This window comes from Apium graveolens, chromosome 11 (assembly GCF_009905375.1).
Source record: "Apium graveolens cultivar Ventura chromosome 11, ASM990537v1, whole genome shotgun sequence".
Lineage (NCBI taxonomy): Eukaryota > Viridiplantae > Streptophyta > Magnoliopsida > Apiales > Apiaceae > Apium > Apium graveolens.
Window position 1 is genome coordinate 129,946,370 of NC_133657.1, and position 16,856 is coordinate 129,963,225.

Consider the following 16,856-nt stretch of genomic DNA (forward strand, 5'->3'; position numbering starts at 1 on the left):
ATCACTGAAGTTGAACAGGGACATTATCGATTTTAAATATAACAAGTTTCAATTACCTTACACCCATAAATATTAGACCTACATAAATTACTATTAGTATCGACATATATTTAACTCAAAGATCACATTTACCCAAAATATCTATCGAGAGAAGAATCATCAAATCCTAAAAAGAAAAAACTGTAAATAATGCACAATATTTCATCACCCAACTCTCTAAACAATCATTAAGTATAAACTATTTCGAGTAATATTTTTCGTATACTTCAAATAAATAATGAAGGACAATACATTTTATTTCCTAACAAAACCTGCACAAACTGAAATTCAAAAATTATACTCTTCGCACTACGGAACATTATTAGAAAATGACCCGTGGCTCGAACGAGTTATTATGCTAGTATTATATAATTATACATAACATAAATACTATTTTATATTAATATATTATTTTATTATATTGTATATTTTATTCACTTGATGTTTACTGACCCTAAATTCGGGGGATGATTGTAGAGTTGACAACCAATAAGTACCTGGATTGATGACAAAGGTAGGCGAGGTGTTTGTTCTTTCGCATGATACCCCCATATCGTATTGTAATTCTTTTTATTTGTTTTTATAATTTATTTAGTAATTAGTACATTGATTTTGGGAAATTGAATCAACCAAACAAATTATCCTATAATTTGCTTTTACATAGATTAGGGTGGGGTTTGTGCAAAATCGGGTTGGATAGCAAAAAAGAAAAGAAAAGAAAATGTCATCAAATGCTTGTATTTTTTTACAAATTAGTTAATGTAATTATATTTTTCAGGCACTCGCACATATGTTTATTCTTCGAAGTATAAATTGCAATTGTATTAAGCAAGTGTGTTTCAAAAAATCGCTAATGTAATCTACGGACAAAATAAAAGTTTCCAAATATTACACTTGGTTCAATTTCGAACTCTTGGACTAAAAAAAAAGTTAGACGCTATATTATACAGGACCTAATTCTGTAATTCCGCTTTCTGGCTTCACCCGTTCCTTATCTTGCTCGCTGCAACATTTTGGAGAACAAATAAAAACAATCAGGGTTCACAACAAATTTCGCACTCATCAATTTCTTTGGGGAACTTTTACCTCCAAAGTAGTCTAACTATCCTCCGACCTCCCTTCTAACTATCAAGTCTAGCCATCCTCTTCGGATGTTCCTCTATTCTTTTACTTTGTTCACATTTTTCCCACCTTGCCTTCCGCCCGCCTAAAACAAGAATACCTCAAGTCCGGACCAAGGGCTGGGCAAAAGTTTGGCCGCCTAAGGTATAATATGACCATTCCTACCCTGCAAGTTTTGCCTAGTTAAACATGGTCTTGCAAACTTCATCCTTTCTGTGCCAACTTATAAGGCACTGAACACACTTCTTCAATTTAATTACTAGGCTACTTCACCACAGTAAATATCCAAATCCCATATACTAATACATAATTTATTAGTACTGCATAAATTGTATGTACATAGAGAACAGGACCTAAGCAAAAACCAACACAGAAGGGCGCACATTGTTGAGCTGCAACTTCAATTTTTGATGGGCGGGGAAAAAACTCTACTACAGCTTAAGTCTTCTATGGGGTAAGGATTACTCCTAGAGATATAATACACATGCCTAACAGGGAAGAGTTCTGGATGGTGGGAGCCTGCTTCGTATTCCCTGTATTTTCGACCACCAACATTTGAAACTCGAAGCTGAAGAAGAAAAAAGTTCAATACTATACATTTGGCTACCTCCTCTACATAAAGTAGCTAAGAGAGGTCTTCTTTCTTGATCCACCTTCACCATACAAGTCATTCCACTGGAGAAGCTCATTCATATTTGTAGTCTCAGATGACACACTTGCACATACCTGAATGCAATTTAAACAAAATGGTTCAGGAAAGCCAAAGCAAAATTTCACAACATGCTTATGTTTATTTCTTTCAGTTCCCGCACCCCACTTTGCAAACAAAACCAAGCATGTCCAAATGAAAAAGCAGTAGCTAAAGAACAATGTTAAAGAGTCGGGCCAACAATATAGCAGGATTGTCCTCCAAGTATATGTCAAATGCAATATATGTATATGTATCTACAAGCTACGCAAAATTTAGAGTCAACTATGACGAGACATAATAAACTACTTTTGGTACCTGTTCCTGAGCATATTTAAAATCATCCATACTCAAAGGACGAATATCAGCACTGCTACATAATGCAGGCACAGGTTCATTTTTCGCCAAAGCCAAAGCCTTCTCCTGAAATCAGATGTATGTCAGATCATTAAGATTTACATTACATTACAAGCATGTAACAGGAAACATACACTATAATTGACATATGTACATGTAATAAAAGCAGCAGTAAAAGAAAAAAGATAAAATAATTTATTATTTATCAGAACAGAAGTAGCACAAAAATTAAACAGATGTCAGCATAAACTTAGTTTATCCTGGAAAGAAGAAAAATGATATTCTGTTTTTATGTATAATGTGAAAACGTCAACTTAACTTAAATTGTGTCCTGACAATAACAGATTTTATTAAATGTATTATAGTGTTAGTAGTAACAAAACAGGAAGCTAAATCTCAAAGCATCATATTATACAGATCATATCATTTCACAAACAGGTAACATGAACAATGAACAATGTCTATAAGAACATTAGCCTAGCAAAACATGTCTAGACACAGTAGCAGTAATAACAGTACCTTTAGATGGTACATAAAAATAATTAAAATCACAATCGAATGAATGAAGTCCCTGTTATCTTAAAATTTAAAAAGAACATTACAGAGTAAATTACCTTGTTTTCTCAAGAAAACTAAAGAATGTTAAATTCCAAGGCAGGGAAACATACAGAGATCTCATTTGAATGTAAACAACACAACAGCAAATATATCATATCGAAAAATATGTTATTGCCAATTGTTGTGGTTCATGATAGCACCAAAGAAGCAACAACACTGGTGCTACAACATGACATAAATACTATAATATGACATAAATATTCTCACGAGTTACAAACCTTCTTTTCTTTCTCCAAAATTTCTCTTATGGGACGGTGAGCAGCCGTCACACAAAGATTCTGATGAAAAGAAGAAAAGATAAGAAGAATACTAATCACAATAGGAATAACAAATACTTCAAAGAAAATATTTTAGATTGCACCGAAAAAATACCTTTAAATCACTTCCTGAATATCCATCAGTCATCCTAGCTATTTCTTCAAGATGAACACTATGCCCCAATTCTTCTTTTGCCAATATAACACGTAAAATTTTCTCTCTATTTGTGGCATCTGGGAGGTTTACCATTAATCTTCACAGAAAACATCAAATCATCAGTAACACAACACTACTGGATGGGTAGTGAGGTTCAACAAACTAATGAAATTTTAAAAACTAAAAGATGTCTAACTTTACCTACGGGGTAGCCTCCGCACAACAGCCTCATCAAGGTCAAAAGGTCTATTGGTTGCAGCAAGTACTAGAACCCGTTCCTTATCCTTTGTGCGCAAACCATCCCAGTTCATCATAAATTCATTCTTCATTTTACGCATTGCTTCATGTTCTCCAGGATTTTCACGCCTTCCTAACATACTGTCAACCTATAAAAGATGAATTCAGTATGTTATATTCCCCAAACCATATGTTTATCTATATAGTACTAAAGACAAATAGACAGTCAAATATGAAGAGCGCAAATGGTTCACTCAAAGCTGGACATCGGATTTTTGGTATTCATGCACAGTATGATATACCCACCTCATCAACAAAAACTACACTAGGTGAGATTTTACTAGCGAGACTAAAGACAGCCTTAACATACTTTTCTCCCTCGCCAAACCACTGCAAGAAACAGGAAAAACGTATTTAGCTCCAAAACAAAAGATCCTGTGATGAGAGTATGAAAATATCAAATTCAGAGTAGTTACTTTTGAGGTGATGCTAGACATGGATATATTTATAAAATTTGCACCAGCCTCAGTTGCAACAGCTTTTGCAAGCATAGTTTTTCCAGTGCCAGGAGGTCCAAAAAGCAGTATTCCCTTGCAAGGCTACAAAGGATCAACACATTAGTACCCAAATCTTGCAAAAATATTTTAAAGTAAGACTTACTTAAAAAACCAATATGCACCAAGATTTAATGATGATGCATATAATACCTTAGTTAGCTGTCCTTTACAGAAAAGTTCTGGTCTTTGAAGAGGTAACATCACCAATTCTTTCAAGGTATCTTTTACATTTTCTAAAGCTCCAATATCATCAAAAGTAACACCGATATCACTAGGCGGAATAACTTCCCCGAGTAGTCTCTTCTCAAATTCATTCTCCGTAACCACATCCTAAAATACACATGCATCGGAATAATTCATACTTAACTGAATGTGAGGTCAGGACTTTATAGATACAACAAACTATAGATCAAGCCACAAAAAATCAACCTAAATAATAATTTAGGCAAATCTCTAATAGTTCAAACTAGACAAATATTACTATACCTGGAGTGAATTTTTCAGATTCTTGGGTTCGTTCTGAAGACCTTGTAAAATATTTAGCCCATACCTAATGCTGCAAAATTATACAAGAACACAATTTATACCTAGCAAATGGAAAGAGTAACATGAAGGGTATAACAGTTCTTATTTTTGTTACCATCTCCTTCCAATTTTTATCTTTAATATGCACTAGTGGTGTTTTTACCTGTCAATGGATAACAAAACTCTGGCATCTTCAATCGAAGCTTCGGATGAATGCTGTAAGTGATGACTCAAAGCCCAACCAATTACTTTCTCCGCACCTATTCCACGTTGACAATGGAAATGCTATTAAATGAAAAATTAAACATAAAAACAAGAGTTATTGTTCAAAAATGATAAACAAGTGAACTGACTCTCAGAATTCAAGGTTTCATCCTTCACAGATAATGCTCCAAGCTCGGGGCAATTGATCGCAGTTCTGTTTAAAACCTGAAAATTAAGAAATTAGCACACATGGACCAGGAAGTATCAAATCAATGTCAAATGTAAACTAAACCAACATTGTTCGATTACAAACAAAAACAAGCATATAGACAATCTTAAATGTCACTACTGAGTCCAAATACCACCCCAATCACCATTTCAGCTTTTCCCCTGGATTATATGTTGGGCCATCCAGCATTATAAAAAAGTAATGTGTTCATATATATCTAGATATATCTTATATACCAAGTATGGAGGATGTTTGGTGGCTTTAACACTTGAATATTTTTTTAAAAATTGTTTAGGGTACATGTCGCCCACTACTAATATTCTTTCCAACTGATTAACTCATATAACAGTTAAGTTTTCTAAAATCCAATATAGGCCTCCTATCCTATTTTCTTATATTCAACATGCAAGGCATTTATTAAATAATAGTTGTAACAAAATGTAAGTGAAAAATTAACTGAGAACCAACCTCAACATTAAACTCAAACATATCAATGTAACATTTTTTACGAATATGGCCAACAAATAACATGAAGACTACACAACAACATACAACAGAAATATAATCAAACAGTGTTATAATATGTACATCAATCTCAAGTGAAATTTTATATAGCCTCCATGAATTCAAAACAATTTGTAATTAATTGTTTGTGGCAATTATACAGAAACAAGTTTTTGAGGCACTTAAAAAGAACTGCAACTTAATGTAAGAACATGATCAACAGCAATAAAGGTTACAGCGACAACCAAAACAGAAGATAACTGGAAAAAAAGTATGCTTTACATAAACCATGGATTACTCACCGAGCGCATGGTGACTAGATTTGCCTGTGATCTTAAAGTCTCTACGTCTCGATCCAACTTTTCTTTCAACTCAGAGAGAAGTGATTCATCCTGGCACAATTCACAAATATTAACTACAACAACTTTATTGAAAACTGATAAGATAGAGCACAAGTATGACATAAAGCGCTTATGTCAGCACCATGACATCAAGAGTAGCCACCAAGTATTAGATTCCTATATAAGAGACAGTGCCTCGATTTAAATAAGTAATAGTTGAAGTGGGCAGTTAGGACATATATAACGATATATGAATTTCTGCAACTTCCCCTTCTTTTCTTGCTCTCTGATTTATCTCTTCTAGATAATCAAAATGCATATATTGTAACAAGAACAGAATTATGCAATATAATGAAACATTAAATATCACCTGAGGCATCTGAATTGATACTTTATTTGGAAAAAGACGAGTGATTTGCTTCACTGTTTTGGGGGTTTCTTTGCTCCTCTCGTTCATTCGACCAAGACCAAGACTTCCCTGAAGGATAAACTTCTTACATCAGTTTGAGGAACATCAAGCTCACACAGATGTAAAGTAGTATAATTAATTAGAACAAATTACTTTTAAATGGAAAAAACACATATCTTTCACAAAGGATTTATAACCATAAACAATACACATGTATACACATATATAGTTTGACTGAAGTTTGCTAGCTTCTTAATTGATCAAATTTATCACTGCCACAATAATATTATACGCCAAAAGCACGACCTAAAAGCATCTGGTAATCAAAGACCTAGCACACTTGACTCCATAGATTACAACACTTTCAGAATTGAAGTCAGCATGGGTGTCGAACAACATCATTTTTCTTCTCTTTTTTTTTTGTAACCATAACATATGGGCGGTATCTCAACATTCAGGTGCTTCTCATCTGCGGTGTGATCATGTGGTGCTTTGATGAGTAGATCAAGCACTAAACATTCGGAAAACTTTACAGCAGTAATGTTCTACTTGATTGGAATGAATGATATAGGGAGAATGTAATGGACTCTGTACTACATTCGGTTATCCATTCTTCTCCTACAAATTTACACCAAGGCCAATTTCACCAATCTACGGATAAATGATCATTAATGCTCATATTCTTCACAAACTTCATCATAAAAAAACTACCTCTCTTCATTTTCTTCACTCTCTCTTTTATCCTTCTATTTCACCTGCTTAATTTTATGCAGATCATCTGAATAATTGAATTATGACCAATTATTATATATTTCATAATGTGAAACAAAAGTAAATGATGTGATTATAACTGTACATCAACAAAATATCAAGAAAGCTATATGCCAAATAAATGAAATAACAATCATCATCAAGTAGCAAACTTTTTTACGGTGGAAAGTCACACACAAAATGACAGAGAACTAAAACCAATGACAAGTAGTGAAAAACAAAATGACAAGCTCCTAGATTGCATACCCGGAAAGCGTCGAGTAGAGATGTGCTACTTCCAAACTTGGTAAACAGAAGACTACCGGGATTGTACTGAAATATGATTAAACGTTAGTAAAGATTATTCAAGAAACTACAAAGATAATACCAAACCAAACATCTCTAAATACTGTCATCCATCCCAGAATTCCACCCACAACCCCAGTGAAGTTTTCTAAATAGGGATAGCAAAGTGAAGTAACTTACTTTCTCCTTCTGATTGTCCATTTGTATCTGCGAAGCAATGACAACTACATTCTTCGGCAGACTTTCAATCTTACTCTTAAAAGCTCCATAAGCCTCCGCATTTCCCAGTAAAGACTTCTCTATGTCTTTCACAAACAAAATTAATGCACACCTTGTACTTTCTTCTACAGCAACCTGCAGAATGATAAATTCACAGGTTCTTTATGGAAGATAAAATTACAATTAATTTAAATACTCACACACACATTCATGAATTGAAGTACATACAATGAGGAACGCATTTAAAGAAGCAAATAATTTTTATATAAACAAGAAAGACCACGTATTTCTTCTACCAGTTAAGAATGGTTACCCGGAAGAGTTCATTAATTAAAAGTATTTCAGCCTCGCCACTACTGGAAGATTCTGGGCGAAGCAAGCCAGCTGCACAGTTAAATACCAATTAACACCACTAAAGGCGATTGAAAAAGATATTAGATCAGATTAGGTACAGATACAAGAAGAGACTGAATTGCTCACCAGAACAAAAAAAACCATGATCTTTCTCGCAGAGGCCCCCAAGATCGTTACCTTCCAGAATTGATTTATCAAATCTAACCCCAATCTTGGAAGAGCCATTTTCTTCAAATGCGAGAACCACCTTGCCTTTAAACCCATTTTGTGGTCCCCTGAGAAAAAAGGAAATTATTATGTTCAACTGTTTAATTCCATAATCACATAAATCTTTACGAGGGGATAAAAAAGCCGGAAACTGTTTTCCAAAGTTGGTTCCTGATCATATTTGCCGTAGGACAAGGTTAAGGTTGGCCAGAGAACAGATGAAAATGATAGAATAAGCAGAAGAATCAAAGGAGGAGGTGTACAGGGAGAATATCTCATTTTTGTAAAGATAAAACTAAGAAAATTTGAGATGGAATCTTTTTATACAAGCATTTACGATTGCCCGACTTTTGATGCAGACCTAGGAACTGCAATAGTATAAATGTCGGAAACAATTAGTATCAAAATCCATTGCTGGAGAAAGAGGGACTGGGAACCAAGCAACGATTGAAACCTGCAGACCTAGAGCTAAGATTAAAGGATCCAGACCTAAAAAGTGGTTTTGCATTTCGGAGTTTAATTTAAATTAAAACAAATAGCCTGTAAATAGAAATAGAAAAATGGGTTGCCAAAATCCATGAAAGCTAGTATTTTTAGTATTCTATTCGAAAGGATGTTTCAATACAGTAAGTTGTCTAAGTAACAGCTAAAGCTTTGACCTAAGGTGCCTGGAGACAGTTGCTTGTAAATATAGAGAGAGGATGCATTAAGGCATATCTCTTTTAATTATTTACTATCTTTCGAAATCTACTTCTAGTTCTGTTGATATCTATCTTAACCTATCAATGTATCTTACTTCAATTTAGAGTTCAGGTAAATGTAGTCACCAAAAGTTTAAAATCCCAAGATGAAGGTGGGTGCAGAAAATCCATAACAGATGGACAGAGAGGTTCAGCTTAAAATAGAATGCTTATACTTGAACATGAGTTGGTTGTTATTTCTCAACCAAAAACAAAAATAACGAGGGTGCAACATATAAGATTGTAATTTATAGAACAATATATTATCTCCATCCTCTAAAGATGTTGCAAGTGCGTAAACCAATCTGACATAGATATAGCAACCAAAAAACACTATATATTGATTGTCAAACTTGTTTTTTTTTCTGGATAAATAAATGTGCCCAAACTTTGAGGTAACTAATGTTTCAAAATAGCTTCCTCGAACCCAACATCAAAAGTCTCCAGTAATTACCGCACAGACCCGAGGAACATCCTAACTGGTCTTTACCCTGTTAATCTAATTAAACCCTGACCGCAAAATAATTAGACATCTTTTTTTATTACATCAAATTTCAAGTTTTATGAAGCTCCTTTAGTTACGACTCATTAATTTAGTCGCGATTTGTGTACAGAATACCTATTTTTTTAGTATTCAAACCAGCTTAATCCTTCACAAAATAGTCCTTAAGGTCTCCAAACCCTAAATTAAGGGCCTCTACCAAACAAAAAGGACTCTACCAAACAAAAGGAACTTTACAGGATCAGATTTGCACTTGTTTTTTTTATGAGAAGTAATTAGCTGTTTTCAAAAGACATGCAAAACCTTACCTCTACTGTTGTAAAAATACAGAAAGAAAAGTTGGCTGTCAAAAGACCATCACAGTATAAGGAGAATAGGTACCTTAATGGTTGAAATTCAGATTGTAAAGAACCCACATACTTTACTCTATCACCTGTGAAAATGACAATATTTTAAGCAGTGTAATAATGACTTTCAGCGTCTCAAAGACAACAGTGATATGGATGCCAAATCAAAAGCACTTTTTACTCATATTTTAAGAATTTGTGTAAAAATAGTTCTAGTTTACTGATATATAGTGGGAAGAATGATTGCATGCCTTTCTTGAAAGTGTACATTCTGGATGAGGCAGTAGATGTGTCTTGCTTAGGTCGAGCTTGAGAACCAAGGCTATATCCACCAGTAATATCAGCCTCCCCCCAACCAGAAGCTGGTTTCTTAAGATTCAACGCAGCTCGTTTAGCAAACACACTTGCTCTTTCAGGCCTTAAACAATCTTTTACAGGATCAAGTTCCTTCGCTGCTGGACCCTGAATACAATTAAAGGATCATTAATAGAATGAAGTTTCTTCACTAAAAGAAACCCCCTGTGCTGATAGAGCTCATAGCATGGCCTTATGATATCAATAAAAAAATGCTTTTAAATTAAGTACATCTAATAGCTTACACCAGGAAGTAGAAGAGAATCAGCTAAGATAAGCGTAGCACCGAAATGTTTGGCCAGTCCCTTAACTAAAGTCTCCTGGTATATTTCCGAACCTATTCACAATGCAAAAAGAAACTCAGCCAAAAATATTCATCATTCCTACCAAAAGAAACAGTAGATCACACTGGAAAGAATCAAAACTAACCAGATAAAATGAATATTTATTGTACCTCCCAATATTGACAATAAATGTTAAAACAAAATGAAGATACAAAATTTGCATTTCTGCAGTCAATTTCACAGTTTGGGAGAAAAAAATTCAAAAATCAATGTTACTTGTCAACCCCCCCCCCCCCCTTCTCTCCTCCTTTTGTTGAAGTGGTTGTATTACAGTAATTGTGAGTTAGAGGACACTTCTATTCTTTTATAAAGCTATCGTCATGTAATGTTATTTTTTAATTAATGTTTCTCTATTAGAGCCAGATATCATACGAACCTGCTCAAGCAGGCGGTTAATTACAGACAGAAAGGCTTAAAACCTTGACTGCTCTTTTAAACTCTCCATTAATGCCTGATAAATGAATTTTTATCCTCATTGCATTTCTAATCTACTATATACAATCAAATTTATCAATCAGATTTAGAATATTAAATCAAGCGTTTTCGTGAAATACCTTCAGGACCAGATAATAATATTCTTGGGCATAATGTAGGCAGATTTGTAGCTATCTTCGAAAATCTATTACACTTCAAATGTATGAAGGTTGAAGCAACCAGGGCATTTTTTGTACTCTCACTGTCAAGAAAAGTATGGTATTAATTAACAAAGTCTTAATAACAACACTCTATCAGATAGGATTGTAACGAACAGAGAAAGATGGATGCTTACAAATGGAAGCCAAAATTGCAATAAATATAAACACAAAAATGCAGTCATATGCAAACTCCTAAATGGCAATTAATGAAATGCAAAGTTAGACATACCACTAAATAATTTAGCCACAGAGACCCATGTGTACACCCTCAAACAAAGTAACATAACTCAAATTTTATACTGAACTACCCCAATCAAGCCTTACAAATACCACTATAATAATATAATACAATAATTCCTTAATAAAAATATGGTTAATAAGAGAAATTCAGCTTTTTCCAGGCTATAGCTTTGGAATGAAAAAGTAAAAGATGCAGAAAAGAACTATCTAAAAGAGACCAAAGAAAATATAATAAGACATGAACACCTAGTCTTGTCCAGGAAAATTATCGCAGACATGGTACTACTCATTTTTTCAAAAAATGAACAAAAACTCAAAGTAACTTTCAATAAACAAAGAAACATAGCAAAACATGATCTAAAAATTAAGAAATACATCTCAAGTACAAATAAAAATCCAGTAAGCAGTATAATTGTATCAATTGGTTTTGGGAAATAGTAACCAAAAATCTAACCTTAAATAATATGGAAAGCTTTCAAATGAGACATCAATGTCCTCGGATTTGAGAATACTTTTTCGTAAGCCATCTTTGTACAGTTGAAGCCTCCTTAACAACAATATTGGACTGATATCCTTCGATTCTTGTACTTCCTGTTGCAAGTCAAGTATTTTAGAGATGCTACCGGTCGAATCAAGCTCAGGTGTCGCTGACCCTGCAAGCATCCGTGAACCCTGTGTTATTTGATGAGTTGTCCCGGGAACCTGCTTTATGTCTGCATCAACAGAAGCTTCCAGACCGGTTCTGTTGTGATTACTATTCTTATTAGTCATAGAGTGAACAGAAGCTTTCTCAGCTGAGGAACCATCAGCCCCCACACAGCGATCCACCGAGTCCATATCAGCATCCACATTACAGTTATCTGATACTTTACAGGGAGGAATAAGTGTGGGTAGTTCAGGCGAAGAAGGGGGAGGAAGAAGAGAAATTTCCTTCCGGAGGTTAGCTAACGTTGCTAAGACTGAAGCTCCTGCTACAGCAGAAGGATCTCTAACCCTTTCCCCAAAATGTAACCCTTTTACAGGACCACTATGTGATTCTAACACCCTTACTGAAGGAGGCGTGCCATCAGAAACAGGGTTAGCATCAGAAAGTTGTTGAAATATCTAAAAATAAAGTCAAGGAAGATTCTTCGTGGAGAACAAATAAAGTGAAGATTATTTACTCTACATTCAGTAAGAAAGAAGATAAGCACTAAACACCGAATAAATGCAAAATTATTTAGAAAAAGGATACGTAAGCATGTTGACTGGATGCACTGAAAATCACCTCATCTCCTCCATTCAAAGGGATAGAAGTATGCCTAGGGCAGACCTTTCCATTTAATTGGACAAAACCTTTTGCACCGGTGATTGTAAGAAAAGTCTGGAATGGTATCTTTTGTTAGAAACAGATACTTGCAAATTGGAAGCCTCACCGTTATATATAGAAGCAATAATCTACCAAATTCAGTAACTGTCATTTTACATATTAACTGAACAAGGAGAATACCTTAGCATCTATATGCCTCAAATTACACAGTGTCTTACTGATGGTCGGATCTCCTACCGCCAAGTTGCATTGACGACCTTGACCAACAGTAAAAAAAGGCTGATGCATAACAATGTGGGGATTCTGAAATAGAAAATATATTTCAATTTTTAGAGCTCCAAAATTCTGCTTATGAAAGATACATCGCCTGCTTGACAATGATGTATTTAAAATAAACACACACACTTGTGTAGCCAAAATGACATTAATGGCTGGCAAGAAAGTATATAAATCTTAGGAGCATAGAGTTTGGAAGAAACGAAGATTAGACATTGTGATGCAGAACAAAAGCCACCCATAATATAATACCACAGAAGCAAGAAATATAGATTTATTTCTTGACAGCTGGTATGCAAACTTGCTTTTCTAACTCGTCTAACATTATATTAATTTCATATTTATGCCACCCTTTTTCCAGCCAGATACAACCCTTACTCTGAAGACTCAACCAAGATCCTGAGGCAGTATGAGTCATGAGGGGCATTTTCTTTTCCTCAACAGTTTATTTGACAAAGCTGTAGTATTGCAACTGAAGTTAATGTTATTGTTGATCTAGGGGCATTGGTCAAGCGATCATCCTAATTATATTGCTGAATCAAGTAGCAAAAAAGGTAAGGACAGACATGTATTCTACGCCAGTAGGCTATAATTCAACTTAATATAAGCCACATGTCCAATACTCACATTGCATGTTAGACCGTGTAAAAGAGTGCCACTTCATGACTACATAGCCATAGAAACACTGAACACCATGTTTCAGAAGACCACTAAAACTTCTACAAGTACTGTCCCATTTCTAAGTCACCTTTTTCCTTGGATATAAAACATACCTCTCAAGCTACTCAGCCATCTAAATCCTAACTTGCAGTACTAAAATAATATATAACACAAGCTCTTATATCATTAAACAACTACAGGTATTTGTTTTAAGAACTGAGGATAAACATTTTGATTCACGAACCTATATGCATGAACATGCAGTAAGCCATAGGAACTATCAGGCTATCGCTAATTCATATTTAAGCTCCAAAAGCAGTATGTCTACAACTGTATAGTGTATATTAGTGTATTACTAAGTTGATTTAAAAAAAATATTTTTAGCGAGAATGTAACATTTGAACCAGGAAAAAGATACAAACACAGCCTACTCATATGTTTGAAAATAGTGAGACGTACACAGATTTTACACTGCTCCTAGGACTACCTTCCCCTACATATGGGACAATAGGGTTCTTGAAGAGCGTCTTACCATACATATCACGACTAACTTAATAAAAATTGATTATCGAATTTGGAGTACTATTGATCTTATTAAACTTAATAAAAAAACACAATTAGCCTTATTACTGAATAATAAGGTATTGATATGTAATTTTTTTCTTACCATTCAGAAAAAGGTTATTGTGTTCTATTATTCAGTTACAATGGATAAAAAGATTTCCAGGAATCTCATAGGCTATTGTAGTAAAACTAAATAAGAAAAAATTGTTTCTTTGATTTACTATTTTCCTCTTTATTAAATTTTACTTGTTCAAGTTTTAGGTACTCTTATAAAGGAGATGAAATCTTTAATTATTAGAAGACTTCAACTTACTACTTAATATGGTTTACAAACCAAACGACTTGTTGTCTTGTGCTCTTAAGAATCCTAGAAGTAGTAATTCTTCTTGAATTACCTTAGGCTATTGGATTATAAGTAGTTAATCTAACCAACTTGCTTCAGCAAAAACTTAAGTTTCAGTTTTATTATTGTTGGGAGATTTGGAACTTTCTTTTTTAAAGGTCTATTAAACCCTGTTCATTAGCAGTGTTTATTAACAATTTTCATTGGTACAATTCATCCTAAATAATCATCATCAAATAAATCAATATACTTTTTATGGTCGATACTTAATGGTGATATAAGCAGAGAGTACGTGCCTAGAGAACCTAGTGGACACCACCATGACAAAACTAAATCATTCTTTTAATTTGTTGAAAAAATAAAATTGTTAAAGTTCCCCAAAATTCATTGTAAAAGTATGTACACAGGTAAACCCCCCCCCCCCCACACCCACCCACCCCCAAATAAGTTAAAACGAGTCAATCTTCCCCATAGTAGATAAATAGAGATGTTCGATTAAATGTGGTCATTAATACAACTAAATTTGTAGGATAAACTATGCCAGTCTTGTGCCATCTATCTTCTATCATTTTTATATGGGGCATGTTTCAGATTTTAAAAAAGCTTAAAGTTCCAAGATCCACATCACATTCAAGTGCAAAGAAAATTATTACAAAGATTCTTTAACTAAATGTATGCAATTGTTTTGTGGTTGAAACATCCAAATACTCATACTATCGTCATGTAGCATGATTAGGTACAAGAAAGATGCAAGCACACAATATATTAACTACCACCAACCCATCCCCATCTGCCTGTAGTACTACACATACGAGCAACTTATTTGAGACACAACCCCGATATGTAACTAGCTACCACCCAACTTCATAAACAATAAATCACACAGATAGTGCAAACAACAGGTAAAATCAGAATTTTAAAATTCAACATGCAAGAACCAACTAGTACATTACCAATAAGTCATAATTGCACTAAAAACTTGGCATTCTTGTATGACAACGAAGAAACATACACTGGAATATTGTGAAATGAGCTTCCCCCATGCAACTCCAACATCTGCTTTAACTTGCTGTTTCTTGCCCCGGTTCAACACAACAGACCCACTAGCCTTCTCGTTATACAAAGATTGACCTATTCCCAAACAATTCACGCATCCAAATCAATCCCAATTCACAAAAATCAAATTCAAGACGATTCACGAAAATTCAAGAAAATACAAGAAACCGAACCTATCGATATCCGAGACCCAAAGCCGAGAGGGTCTCCAACAACAACAGCTTCAGTAGAATTCTCCGGTTTCGTATCCACCTCAGCCTTCTTCTTCCCTTTCTCAACCGATTTCGCCTCCTGATCACCCAAATTCTTCGCCGGATCTAGGGTTTTAGCTTCATTATTCGACGACGCCTCATCCATAGCCTAATCCACAATTAAACACACGCAATTCTCAATCAAAACCCCGAAAAACACCAAAAAAAAACACGAAAAAATGAATAAAAATCACACCTTTGATCGCTTAGAATTGGGAACGGCCGGAGACGAAGATTGCGATAAAGGACGCTTGGAGGACGACGATCCTCGCCTTGTTTCCACCATGATTGATTCAAGATTGAATCAATTCAATTGAATTACAAAAGGGTTTAATTATTATATGTAAAAATGTTTGTATGTATATATTGTAAATAGATATAGAGAGAGAGAGAGAGAATAAAAGGGGAATGGATGAGAGAGAGGATGATGAGTTTAAGTTCTTGGGTTTCTTGATTACTTGTTCTTGTTGTTACTTATATAGCTTATATACATACATACACACATTACTCTCCTCCCCCGTGTGTCTATATATTTTTTCTATTCTGGTTTGGGAAAGGCGGTTATGAAGTGGTGTACTATTTTACTACTATAATTTTGTTTTTTTGGATCAGATTGTTTTGGTAGTTGATTAGACAAACAAATATTTTTGCTATATACATTTTTATTAAGAAAAGGATTTTCTTTTAAGAGATTTTATTGTTTCAATAATATATATCTTGTTTTTTTCAAGCAATAATATATATCTTTGATACACAAAAAGAAGGGTATATATTTCATTCAGATTTGAAATGATTCAATGTATATGATCAATGTCATATTTGATACCGGATTGTTATTTATAAGTAGCGGAGGTCGTTCAAAATCGGTGAAATTTTTTCTCTGGATTTTATATATTTACAAAATGTAAAATTTGACAACAATTAATAATTATATATGTTAAACATTTTCATGGGAGGAAATAATCAAAATTAGTTATTTATTTAAATCCGTGGTTTATTTATATAACTCACACACACATAATAAACACATCCCCCAACTTAGTATGTTCCTTATCTCAAAAAAACAGCAATCACCAACCATAACATAACAAAATGCATAATTAAGCTAAATAGATACATAATAGACTATAAGAGTAAGGAGAAAGAAAATTAACT

General features: G+C 34.1%; 1 protein-coding gene across 1 annotated transcript; it reads right to left on the reverse strand.

Moving 5' to 3' along the window:
• Positions 1-1,456: 1,456 nt before the first annotated feature.
• On the reverse strand, positions 1,457-16,241 carry LOC141697779 (uncharacterized). The gene is made up of 27 exons (XM_074502322.1): positions 15,898-16,241; positions 15,624-15,810; positions 15,407-15,525; positions 12,732-12,854; positions 12,477-12,605; positions 11,697-12,346; positions 10,922-11,043; positions 10,269-10,360; positions 9,921-10,131; positions 9,704-9,755; positions 8,000-8,148; positions 7,833-7,903; positions 7,481-7,654; positions 7,262-7,327; positions 6,206-6,313; positions 5,797-5,886; positions 4,911-4,986; positions 4,721-4,817; positions 4,519-4,588; positions 4,183-4,362; positions 3,952-4,074; positions 3,782-3,865; positions 3,440-3,624; positions 3,197-3,335; positions 3,043-3,102; positions 2,168-2,272; positions 1,457-1,887 (listed from the first exon to the last, which is right to left on the reverse strand). Exons 1-27 carry the CDS (start codon positions 15,985-15,987, stop codon positions 1,774-1,776), a joined length of 3,666 nt encoding a protein of 1,221 aa, XP_074358423.1. The 5' UTR covers positions 15,988-16,241; the 3' UTR covers positions 1,457-1,773.
• Between the last annotated feature and the right edge of the window lie 615 nt (positions 16,242-16,856).

What these genes read in the sequence shown, in the direction of transcription:
- LOC141697779 (XM_074502322.1), bottom strand. Translation starts at nt 15,987, where the DNA reads ATGGTGGAAACAAGGCGAGGATCGTCGTCCTCCAAGCGTCCTTTATCG. An exon ending in AATGTACACTTTCAAGAAAG is followed by an intron (nt 9,756 to 9,920) that starts GCATGCAATCAT and finishes TCATTTTCACAG; the next exon opens with GTGATAGAGTAAAGTATGTG. An exon ending in GTGTAGTTTTTGTTGATGAG is followed by an intron (nt 3,625 to 3,781) that starts GTGGGTATATCA and finishes CATCTTTTATAG; the next exon opens with GTTGACAGTATGTTAGGAAG.